Source organism: Vombatus ursinus, unplaced genomic scaffold (genome assembly GCF_900497805.2).
Source record: "Vombatus ursinus unplaced genomic scaffold, bare-nosed wombat genome assembly UNPS02014813.1, whole genome shotgun sequence".
Taxonomy (NCBI): Eukaryota; Metazoa; Chordata; class Mammalia; order Diprotodontia; family Vombatidae; genus Vombatus; species Vombatus ursinus.
Genome location: NW_020954591.1, coordinates 9101606 through 9114052, shown reverse-complemented (window position 1 = coordinate 9114052; position 12447 = coordinate 9101606). Strand labels below are relative to the sequence as shown.

General features: G+C 41.4%; 1 protein-coding gene across 1 annotated transcript in view; it reads left to right on the top strand.

The window, feature by feature from the left end:
- The window catches only part of LOC114054412 (WD repeat-containing protein 49-like), a 142445-nt gene that overhangs the window by 34109 nt on the left and 95889 nt on the right, over positions 1 to 12447 (top strand). Inside the window, exon 3 of the mRNA XM_027877599.1 lies at positions 3616 to 3886. Within this exon, the coding sequence (XP_027733400.1) occupies positions 3616 to 3886 (271 nt within the window). The remainder of the gene's footprint in view (positions 1 to 3615; positions 3887 to 12447) is intronic.

Here is a 12447-nt window from a genome sequence, read left to right as displayed (position 1 = left end):
CAATGACTCACATGGATATACCACTGACAGGATAATCTCTCTTATATAATACCTAAATGTGGTCACATTGTTCTTCTGCTAAAAAAAAAATCTGATGACTCCCTATTGCCTTCTAAGTAAAGTTCAAACACATATGTCTGGCATTCAAGGACCTTTTAAAATTGATACCAATCTGCATTATTGAATACCAATCCTTACCATACTCTCTAAACTCTAACTAACTTTCTCTGCCCCTCCAAACCTTGACTCACACTCTTCTCTGTGACTGGAATTCTCATTCATCACCTTCTTACCTGTTAAATTTTACTTATCTTTTAAAATTGCCACCTCTTCCATGAAGCTTTCCCAGTACTACTTGGTGGCAGGTAATAAGCCTTCCTTCTCAGAGCATCTTTATGATTGTAATGTACTTTTCCTCTTGATGATAACTCACATTGGCACTTAAAATTTTATCAGGTAATATGCATGACAGCTGTTTTTGTTTTTATCTTATCCCTGGGGCAGGGACCACATCTTATCAAAAACCTTTTATCTCCCTAGAGCCCAAGCGCCGCACTCTGTAATCACCCCAAAAGTATTAATTACATACTTCTGATGTGCCTGGCACTATAGGTGCTGGTAAAACTCAAAGTTAAAAGCTTCTTGCCCTCAAGAAGGTTATATTCTAGCAAAGAAGACAAAATAGATAAAAGGTGTTTTGGATTAGAGAGGGCAATAATGACTGGAGGAGGATCAGGAAAATCTTCATGTAAAAGGTGGCCCTTGAGTTATTCTACAAGCTGGAGAAGAGGAGGGAGGGCATTCTAGGTGTGGGGTTGGGGCAGCCTAGCAAAGGTATAGAGATGTGCAATGGAGTGCTGTGTTTAAGAAGCAAGAAGACCAGTTTGACTGAAATATAATATGTATAAAGGGTAGTAACTTGTAATTAAGTTTAGAAAGGTAGGTTGGGACTAAAGACAGGTTGTAAAGGGATTTAAATGCCAAATCTTAGAGGTGATAGGGTTGATTAAAGGAGTGGTATGGTCAGTTCTGCACATTAGGAAAGTCCCTTTGGCATCTGTATGGAGGAAGAATTGGCATGGGGCAAGACTTGAGCCAGGGAAACCAATTAAGAGCCTACTGTAATAATCTTGGCAAAAACAGATGCTCAATAAACTATTATTGTCACCTAATGCTTTAAAGTTTAGAAACTGGGCAGCTAGGCAGTACAATGGATAGAGTGCTGGGCCTAGAGAAAGGAAGACTCATCTTCCTGAGTTCGAATCTGACCTCAGACACTTACTAGCAGTGTGACTCTGGGCAAGTCACTTAACACTATTTGCCTCGGTTCTTCAACTATAAAATGAGCTGGAGAAGGAAATGGCAAACCACTGCAGTATCTTTGCCAAGAAAATTTCAAATGGAGTCATGAAGAGTCAGACATGAGTGAAACGACTAAACAATGCTTTAAAGTTTAGAAATATTTTATCCCACAACTGAGATAGTTCACATAAATACTAAGCTGGAAAACTGAGGCTCAGAGTTATCAGATGACTTGTCCAGGGTCACACAGGTAGTAAGTGTCTAAGTTAGGACTGACATCCACATTTAATGCTGCTACCAATGCCCCACATTGGCTTGCCACTACAGTAATTTATTTCATTTTGTTTAAAGGACAAACTTACGCAAGTAGATAGGATATTTCTTTGGGGCTTAAAAAGCAAACCCATGTGGATGCAGGGTTTTAGCTTGCTAGTGATGGAGCAGTACTTTAAATTTTCCATCCTATGTAGGTCAATGACCACAGGAGGTGAACTGCTTAGAAATTCAACACAAGCAGTCTAGTTTTATCCTCCTGATGTCATAGGAAGTATTGCTGATGATTCATCAGGTGGAACATTTCCCTCTGAGTCAGAAATTAACTCTGGGTCCTGTCCAGTGTTTGGAGGGCACAAGGCTGCTGCTGGCTAGGTCATGCTCTAGTGCAGGAGTCCTTAACCCTTTGGGGGTAATGGACCTCCTTGGCAGGCTGGTGGACCTTATGGAATCCTCAGAATTATGTTTTTAAATGCAAGAATTTAAAAAAAAAACATGGAATTATCAAGGAAACTAGTTATTTTAAAATGCAATTATAAAAAAAAATTTAAGTTCACAGAACTCAGGTTAAGAACTCCTTTTTTGAATACAAGGGAGGTCTTCCTGACCACAGAGATGGGGATATGTTGCTAAGGAACTCTCCTCTCCTGGAAACCTTTAAAAATAAAATACTACTGATTTTCATTTCCCTTAGGGTGGATTAGGAGCACTTTTCAGGCAAGGGGTGGAAGATTGGGGAGATTTACTTTGTTATTCCCTGTTCAGAGGGCCAGGATTTTAAATGTGAGGTACGGTAGTGACCTGTTTCCTAAGCATAGGCCTGTTAATTCTGGGATCTTAGCCAAAATCCAATTGGGTAATTCCATTTTACTCAGCCATCCCATGGAGCAGCTGCAAAGTCAGTTAACATGTAATCATAGGATCATGGAATCTTCCAAAGTAGAAGAAACGTCGGAGGTCATTTAGACCAACCTCCCGCCCAGGGAAGAATTTCTGACGAATGGAAAATGTAGAGAGTTCAGAGTTTGCAGATGACTGAACTAGAGTCTATGAAGGGATTTTTTTTAAAGAAAGAAATAGATATTTAAGTCAATAAATGTTTAACTCTATGTTCCAGCCACTGTGGTGGGCACTGTGGGTACAAAAACAAGAAAATAAATAATCCTTAGCCTCGAGGACGGTACAGTCTATTGGACAGCAGAGGACCATAGATTTAGGGCTAAAGATGAAGCCCAGAGAAGTAACTTGCCAAAGTCATATAAGTAGTGATAGAGTCAGAATTGAGCTCAAGTCTTTTAGATTCCAGAAATGGCACTCTTGCCAATACACTACCCATCTTGGTTCCCAGAGCTTGAGAATATTACAATCTAATTGAGAAGACAAGACAAACACAACTGAACGTGACTGAAGACTTCGTGGAAAGAAAACACGTAAAGTGAAGCCAATTTTTGGAGTTGGCTTCTTGACTACAATGTCTGGGCCATCTCGCTAATATCATATTATATTCACCTGCCCCAATCCTGGATTGGTGAGTGAAATGATAAAGCATTTAGGTACACACACACACACTGCTATCATTCAGCTGAGAAAGTGGATTTAGTAAAGATTTTATAGCATACAATAATGCCAAACACTCTCCGGTTGGTCTCTAGCCAAGCTGTCTCAGTGGCAATACGAAGCATGTTTTATGTAAGGGTTTTGAATCTGCTGCAGGAACCTGGCTTTTCATGTCTCAGTCTAGACAGATGCATGATTGAATGAAAGATTCATCCAAATCCTCTGTAACAATGGCCATCTGGAAAGTAGCCAGCCCCTCATTTAGCAAATTGCTCCTTTTAAATGCAGCTGCTGTGTCTCAGCCTTTATAGTACCAAGAAATATCAGAAGGCTTGCCTTCCCTCATTTATCTGAGCTGTTCCTCTCAATCTGCCTAGTAACTTCAAAAGGCAGTTATTGTATGGCAAGGCACTTGACCTTCCTGATTTCTAAGCCAAGAAGAAGTATCCGTTTTCTTCCGGCTTGTCCTTTCTTCAAAAGCAGGGACACCTTGCTAGCTGCTTGTCGTCCATTCCAGGGGGCTGGGATTGTGAGGAATCGTGTCAGCCTTTGCAAAACCTAAATCAGCCGGCGTCCATCTTTAAAATGTTACTAGTTAGAAACGCTGCCAAAGGTGAGGACGAGGTGGCAAGACCCGCTGGATCAGCTTCCTGCCAGCCCACCTGCCTCCCTGCTTCCTTCAAGTCCCAGCTAAAAACCCCTCCTTCTTCCGGAAGCCTTTCCCAATCCCTCTTAATTCTAGTGCCTTCCCTCGGTTAGTCGTTTCCTATTTATCCTGTATATAGCTTGTTTGTCCGTAGTTGTTTGCGTGCCGTTTCTCCCAGTAGACCATGAGCTCCTTGAAGGCAGGGACTGTCTTTTGCCTCTTTCTTTATCCCCAGCACTTGGCACAGTCCCTGGCACAGAGTAGGCATTTAAAATCGTCATCGACTGACTCACTGATTGACTCTTCCCTGTTTCGTGCCATCCTGAAGGATGTGGTTTGGTTGTTTGGTGCCTCTCTCCATCAGGAAAGTCCAACCACAATGGCAGGTAGTGTTAATTGCCTACCAAAGCCCCTAGGACGGCTTGAATAAAGGTTGATAACTAAATGATTGTGGGGTGACAATGAGTTTACAATTTCTGGCCCTAGTTAATCCTTTGCGCAAGGAAATAAAAGAAATAAATATAAGAAATAAAAATTTTTAAAAAGCCTTATCAGGGCTATCTCACCTCAACCTTTTTTTTTTTGACGAGACAATGGGGTAAAATGACTTGCCCAGGGTCACACAGCTAGTAAATGTCAAGTGTCTGAGCTCAAATTTGAACTCAAGTCTTCCCGAATTCAGGGCCAGTGCTCTAACCACTGCACCATCTAGCTGCACCCCCACCCCACCCCCAACCATTTCTTAAGTACCGTGCCGAATGCACTGGAGATACGAAGGCTAAAACAAAACTATCCTTGCCCTCAGGGAGCTTACTAGGGAGTGGGGGTGGGGAGGAATACAACATGTACACAGATAATTAAATACATTTTAATATATACAAAATCATTCTGGGGGGACACTAGTACTTGAGGTGGGAGTGGGGGTCAGGAAAAGCCTCAGGAAGGAGGTGTTTGGGTAGAATCTTGCAGCAGGCTAGATATTCCTTTAAGAGGCAGAGATGAAGCAGGAGGGCAATCCAGGCATGGTGAACAGCCAGTGCAAAGGTGCCGAGAGGGACCTGGGAACAAGCATGAAGTCATAGATTGTAAATGCTGGAAGCTGGGGTTGGCCGGAGTCAGCTCTAATCAGGGCTGTTTGTTAAGTTTTCAACGTGAGCATTTTACACCTTGGAAAAGGGCAAAGTCTGCAAATCAGGGCTTGGTTTATTGTTTTGTTGATTTCTGGATTTAAGATGTCCAGGGAGAAAATATGAATTATACAGATTAAATTTAAAAGTGAGCTGTTGGTGCTATTTTTTTTTTCACCAGGATGGGGCCTGAAAGAACATTTAGGGGATTCTCTTGTTCTACTAAATAGGAAACTAATTCCTGACTGTATGTAGCACTTGAATGTTTACAATACACTTTTACAAATATCTCATTTGATCCTTACAGCAAACCTATAAGGTAGGTACTATAGGTATTACTACCCCAATTTTACAGATGAGGAAACTGAGGCTCAGAGAGAGTAAGTCATTTGCCTAGGGTCAGTCAGCTTTTAAGTGTGAGAAGTGGGATTCACACCCAGGTCTCTTTGAACTTCAAGTCCGGTGTTTTTCGCTTGAATTCATAAATACTGAAAAGATCTGTGATTCGATCATTCTGGTATAGGAAAACTTCCTCCTTTACTAGCATAGTGGCGCAGTGGATAGAGCACTGGGCTTAGAATCAGGAAGATTCATCTTTATGAGCGCAAATTTGACCCCGGGCAAGTCACTTCACTCGGTTTCCTCCATCTGTAAAATGAGGTGGAGAAGGAAATGGCAAACCAATGACTCAACAACAACATAGTATATGGGACTTAGCAGATAAATAATAGGAAAATGCCTGAGGCTAAGAGTGTATGTGACCAGCCTAGGGTAACACAGTCTGTAAGTCTCAGAGGCAGGATTTGAACCTGATTCTTAGAGCAGCTTCCCATAAAGGATACGACATGACACTAAACATCACGACACCACACCATACGGCCTCTCCGGGGCCCAGAGACGTTACACCAATATTTGCTGAACCAGGTATTTCTGTGTAAAAAAAAAAAAAAAAAGTGCTTTTGGACTGGCTTAAGTTTCAGGTTGTCATTTAGGGTCTAAAAACAGTAAGTCAAAGAAAGAACAAGATGTACAAATGTAAAACCCCCTGTAGGCTATTTCACCCAAGGGGGTAGACGCTCCCTTAAAGATCCGGGGGTTCCCTAGAGGTTTGTACTTCTAACGCCTTAGCTCATGAGCCCCAGCTAGTGAGCTCTCTCTTAATACTCAGGTAGGAAAAAACGAACAAACAAAAAAGAAAAACCTAGCCTAAAACAAAGTCATTTACTGAGATAGCCTGATAAGAACAGAAGCCATACAACATTCTTTCCATAAACCTGGATGCACTCCCTCCTATACATACATACAGCTGCAGTGAGCTGATGAACGCAGATTTAAGAATACAATGGTAGTGAGGCATGAGTAGGGGAACGCTCCTGAACTTCAGAGCCCCAGTGATCTTTCTTTCCTCATGGAGTCCTTAGGGAGCTTCTTTCTGGGTGCAGCATTTCTGCTGGGGTCGTGAGGGTGGGGGGGTCTCAGCTGGGATCCCAGGTCCCATTCCTCTCTTGAGGCCCTCGCTGGCTCTCTTCTTTGCTTTCAGAGGTCTTGCTCCTTGAATGTGCCTAGAGGGTGAGTATGTCTGCTTCTTGTTGGATGCAGTATCTTCTACTCGTTAAGCAGTTCTTTCAAATGCCGTGATTGACTGGCGGTTAAGGGAAGACTAACGCTATTCTTTCTCCTCCTCTTTCTCCCCCACCCCCTGTCATGACCTTCTGGGGTGTTTTCTGTGTTGACTGACCTAAGGGCCACGGCTTGCCCATTGGCTTGACCAGCCAATAGGGAAGCTGCCCCTGTAATTCAATCAAGGGCTTCAGACTTCCAAAATGTTAATGCCTGTTCACAGAAACTTGTTATCTAGTAGAGTCAGCTAGGTGGCACAGAGGACAGAGTGCTGGAACTGAACTCAGGAAGACCTGAGTTCCAATTTGACCTCAGATACACACACTAGCTGTGTGACCCTGGGCAGGTCACTTAACCTCAGTTTCCTGTACTGTAAAATGGGGGTCATAATGGCACCTATCTCCTAGGGTTGTTTTGAGAATCAAATGAGATATTTGTAAAGTGCTTAGCATGCCTGATATATTGTTGTTCTGTTGTGTCCAACTCTTTGTGGCCCCACGGACATCAATACCGTCTATGGGATTTTTGTGACGAAGACACTGGAGTGTTTTGCCATTTCCTTCTCCAGTGGATTAAGGCAAATGGGTTAAGTGACTTGCCCAGGATCACATACCTCATAAGCGTCTAAGACCAGATTTAAAATCAGGTCTTCTTGACTCAAGTCCCAGTGGTCTTTCTACTAAGCCACCTAGCTGCCTAACCTGGTGCATAGTAAGTACTATATAAATATTAGCTATAATTAACTATTATTGTAATGATATCCTTATCATCTTGTGATTCTATCAATGGGATGGGGGGGTAAATCCTAATAATAATAATAATAATAATAATAGCTAACATTTATATAGTACTTTAAGGTTTCCAAAGCCCTTTGCATATATTCTTTTATCTGATCCTCACAACAACCCTGGGAGGTAGATGCTATTATTATCCCTGTTTTACAGTAAAGGAAACTGAGGCAAATAGAGGTTAAAGTGGCTTGCCCAGGTCCACATAGCTAGTGAGTGTCTGAGGCCAGATTGGAACTTTGATTTTCCTAAAACCAAGTGTGATACTTTAGTGAACTTCAGAAGATTACATGAAATCAATCATTCAACATTTATTAAGCACCTACTATATGCCAGGCACTGCGCTACTTGCTTTAGAAATCAATCAATAAACATTTATTGGGTGCCTATTATAGGCCTACCTCAGAGATATTTCAGGTTTGGTTCCAGACCTCTGCAATAAAGTGAATATTACAATAAAGTGAGTTACATGAATTTTTTTTGTTTCCCGGTGCATACAAAAGTTATGTTTACACTATATTGTAGTCTATTAAGTGTGCAATAGTATTATGTATAAAAAAAAGCACCTACCTTAATTGAAAAATACTTTATTGCTAAAAAATGTTACCTACCATCTGAGCTTTCAGTGAGTTGTAATCTTTTTTGCTGGTAGAGGGTCTTGCCTCAATGTTGATGGCAGCTGATTACCGATCCGGGTAATGATTGCTGAAGGTTGGGGTGGCTGTGGTGGTTTCTTGAAATAAGACAACAATGAAGTTTGCCCTTTTGATTGACTCTTCCTTTCTCTTGAATGCTTAGAGGCCATTGTAGGGTTATTAATTGACCTAATTTCAATATTATTGTATCTCTGAGAATAAGAGACTCGAGAAGAGGGAGAAAGACAGGGAATGATGTTCAGTGGAGCAGTCATTTATTGATTAAATGTACTGTCTTATATGGGTGTGGTTTGTGGTGACCCAAAACAATTACAATAGTACCACCAAAGATCCCTGATCACAGATTACTGTAACAGAAATGATAATGATGAAAAAGGTTGAAGTTGTGCAAGAATTATCTAAATGTGACACACAGACACAATGTGAGCACCTGCTGTCGGAAAAAATGGTACTGACAGACTCCCTCTGACTCGGGGTTGTCACAAACCTACAATTTGTGAAAAAAAATGCAATATCTGCAAAGCACAATAAAATGAGATATGCCTGTATATGCCAGGCACTGTACTAAGTACAGGGGATACAGAAAAGGACAAAAGACAGTCCCTGCCCTCAAGGAGCTTACAATCCAATGAATTATTAAATATTGACGTATATAAAAGTGACAAGTGACAAGATGTATACATAGTACAAAGTGTGAGGTTATTACAATTTGAAGAAGAAAACTCATCCTGTCTGTGGGATAGTCACTTAGACTATGGGGGAGATGGACTTTTAGTTAGATCCTAATGATTTGAGTAGATGGAGTGAAGAGTGGAAGGCATTTCAGGGGGAGGTAAGAGCAGGAGTAAAGTGAGCTCTTGTAATTAGCTGCTTGTATGAGTGTAAGGAGAAGTGAAGAGGTGAGGAGTGGGTGTGACCAGAGATGGGGGCAGTAAGGAGACTGGCCTAGCTAGAGGAAAGATTTCATGGGGCAGGGAGGGGTGTAGTAGTAGGAAAAAACAAGGAATAGGTTAGTTGGAGCCAATTCATAGAAAGCCTTGGATACCAAGCTAAGGAGTTTGGAGTTGACCCAGTTGGCAACAGGGAGCCACCATCCTTAAGCAGGATAATGACATAATGAAAGCAATGTTTTAGGAAGATTTATCTGGCATCAGTGTAGAGCTGGAAGCTTCAAGAATAGTGGCAGGAATTCAGACATAATGTAATGAAGGTCTGGACTAAGGTGGAAATAGAATTCTGAATGAAGCTGGGGAATTTGTCCAACTGTGGATGAGACTTGATGATGACTGGACAAGGGTGATGGAGAGGAAGGAATAAAAGGTTACCAACGTGGTGAGCCAAGAGAATTGTGCCACTGACATAAATAAGGAAATTTGGAAAGGGAGCTGATCTGGTAGAGATAAAACAGTGAGCTTAGTTCAAGATGTTTAAATATCTAAATGAAGATGTCTTACCGGCAGCTGGAATTACTAGACTAGAGGTCAGACAGTGCCAACAGAAGCAGAGGTGTATTGTCCAATAGCTTTGTTTGTTATTTGCCTAATGTCCTTTCCAGGCTCCCCTCTATTCCTTCCCACCTGCCCTGCCCCCACCCACCCAAGGTTAGCAGAAATGAACTGATCAGCCTGGGGCCAGCGAATTTTCCCTTCTCTGGCTCTAGGCTCTGAGGGGAGAGTTCCCTCTTCTACCTCTGCCCTGCCCCAGAGCCTAAACCCTTTCTTTTGGATCAGGAGGCCAGAGGAGGAACGACTGACTGCTAAGGGCCCAGAGACCAGGGTTATGAGTGTCATGGAGGCTCTCTGAAACAGTCTTAAGAGATAGAGTTGGGAAGAAAATGATGGAGAAGCACAGACAGAAATGTTTCATTTTCTTGTCCACCCTGAGACAGACACTCTTGGTGAATTTTAAATCTTAAATAAAAAATGTTTTAAATGATATAAGTAAAAAAAAGAGAGAGAACAACACGCCTTTTTTCTATTTAAAAAAAAAATTAAAAGTAGGGGCAGCTAGGTGGCACAGTGGATAGAGCACTGGGCCTGAAGTCAGGAGGACCTGAGTTCAAATCTGGCCTCAGACCAAACACTTGACACTTACTAGCTGTGTGACCCTGGGCAAGTCACTTAACCCCAATTGCCTAAAAAAAAAAAATTAAAAGTGCTCCATTTAATAGGGGCACATGGTAAAGTAGATACAGAGAGTTGGTCTCAAAGCCAGGAAGATCTTGGCTCGAGCGTCACCTCTGGGCATATTGGCTGTGTGATCCTGGGCAAGTCATTTAACTTCTCAGTACTCAATTTCAATTTTTCTCAAAGTTTTTGGTCTTGGCACCCCCTGTACATACTTAAAAATTGTTGAGGACTCCTGCCAAAAAAAAAGAGTTTTTGTTAATGTGGGCTATATCTATCAATATTTACTTTATTAGAAATTAAAATGTCTGTATTATTATGAAAATCATTTTGATCTCATGGACTCCCTGAAAGAGTCTTGGCAACCCTAAGGGTCCCCAGACCATACTCTGAGAACCATTGCTCTAGCTAGTTCTCTAAGAATATAAGGTGCCAGGATGGTGCTAATGTGGATCAGTAGAGGGAATTTCTTGATCTTTGGTTTCCAACCAATTAAGTCATGCACCAATCCCTATGCCCTTTGCTCAATATTTCAATGAATTGATTGGCATGGCTGTTCCTCTCATCCTATGTGATTCCAGTCAGTCAGCCAATGAGCAAGAAAGCATTTATTGACTAATTATCATGAGCCAGGTGTTCTGCTAAGGGCAAGAGATACAAAGAAAGGCAAAAACATGGTCCCTGCCCTTCCATTCTGATGGAGGAGACAACATACAAATAAGTAAGCATGTATAAGATGTATACAGCGTAAATGGAAGGTATTCTCAGAGAGAAGCTCTGTTGGGGCTGGGGGACTGGGAAAGACCTCCTACTGAAGAAGATCTTTGAGCTGAGTCTTGAAGGAAGCCAAGATAGCCAGAAGGTTTAGTGAGGAGGGAGGACATTCTAGATTAGGGGAGCGGGGCATACACGGGACAATAGGGTAACTAGGTGGTGAGTGGGCAGAGTACTGGGCTAAAAATAAGGAAGACTCATCTTCACGAGTTCAAATCTGCCTTCAGACATTTATTAGCTGTGTGACCTTGGGCAAGTCTACTATTACCCTCTAAATTCCAGTGCCTATGCTCTGCTATTATTTCCCATTTATCCTGTATATAGCTTGCTTTGTAGATATTTGTTTGCATGTTGTCTCCTCCATTTGATTGTATACTCCTTGAGGGCAGAGACTGTCTTTTACCTCTTTTTTGTATATCCTGTTCTTGGCTCAGTGCCTAGTACAGAGCAGGTACTTAATAAATGTTAATTGATTGGTAACTGTATTGCAGAGGGCTTCAAGTATCGGCTCTCTACGTACCAAGCCATGGTTCCTCACATATCACCTTAGTTGGCATTGACATAAATATAACATCTAGAGCATTTTTCTTAACCTTTTTTTGTATTATAGATCCGCTTGGCAGAATAATATTTTAAATATATGAAATAAAACATATAGAATATAAAAGAGACCAATTATATTACAAATAGTTATAAAAAAATCATAGACCTCAGGTTAAGAACCCTTGATCTAGAAGAGCTAAGGTGTTGATAATTCTGGTGCCCTATAGCCTGATCAGACCACATTGTGAGTATTATACATAGTTCCAGGTATTGCATTTTAAAAGGGACATTGATAAGCCACACTGGTACCCAAAGAATATTACAGGACCCAGAGAAAATTGCCCCCCCCAACTCAAGGAGAGATGGGGGCCGCTAACCCCTGCCTAAGGATACCTGTGGGCTGTGTATTGACTTAGGTTTTTTAAAACTGTTAGAGAGAAAATCCTCCACCATGTCTCCAACACATTAAGTTGTCCAGTAAGTGTTGTACTGTATCAACGAAGGGAATTTTCTTACAGGAAGTTCCATATGCCAATGAAATCACAGCTCTGGACCAAAAACCAGGTTGCGTTAGCTTTTAGCAGGATGGCTTCATTATAGTGATAACTCATACTTTCAATCCATTAAAAGCCCTGGATCCTTTTCAAAAAACAAACTAACAAATGACTTTATTTAGCTCTGTCTTCAATTTATCCAGTTGATCCATTTCATTGTGAGGATGGAGGATTTATAAAAGACCACTGGATTTCTTAGGTCACTAACCTTAGAGAGAAGAATTTCAGGGAGCACAGCAAAAGCTAGATTAAAGGGGTTAAGGAGGGAGTGTGTGGGAGAAAGTGACATGGCACTGTAGACACATTTAGAGGAAGTTTAGTTGAAAAGGGAAGACACATAAAAAGGTAGGCATTTGGAAAGGGTGGGAAAGTCAGGTGATTAAAAAAACATTTTTTTAAAGTTAGAGTCATTTTCCAAATGAAACTCTAAATACCTCCAAGTCCAATGTAACCCAAAGATGCATTTCTTTCTCTCAGGTAA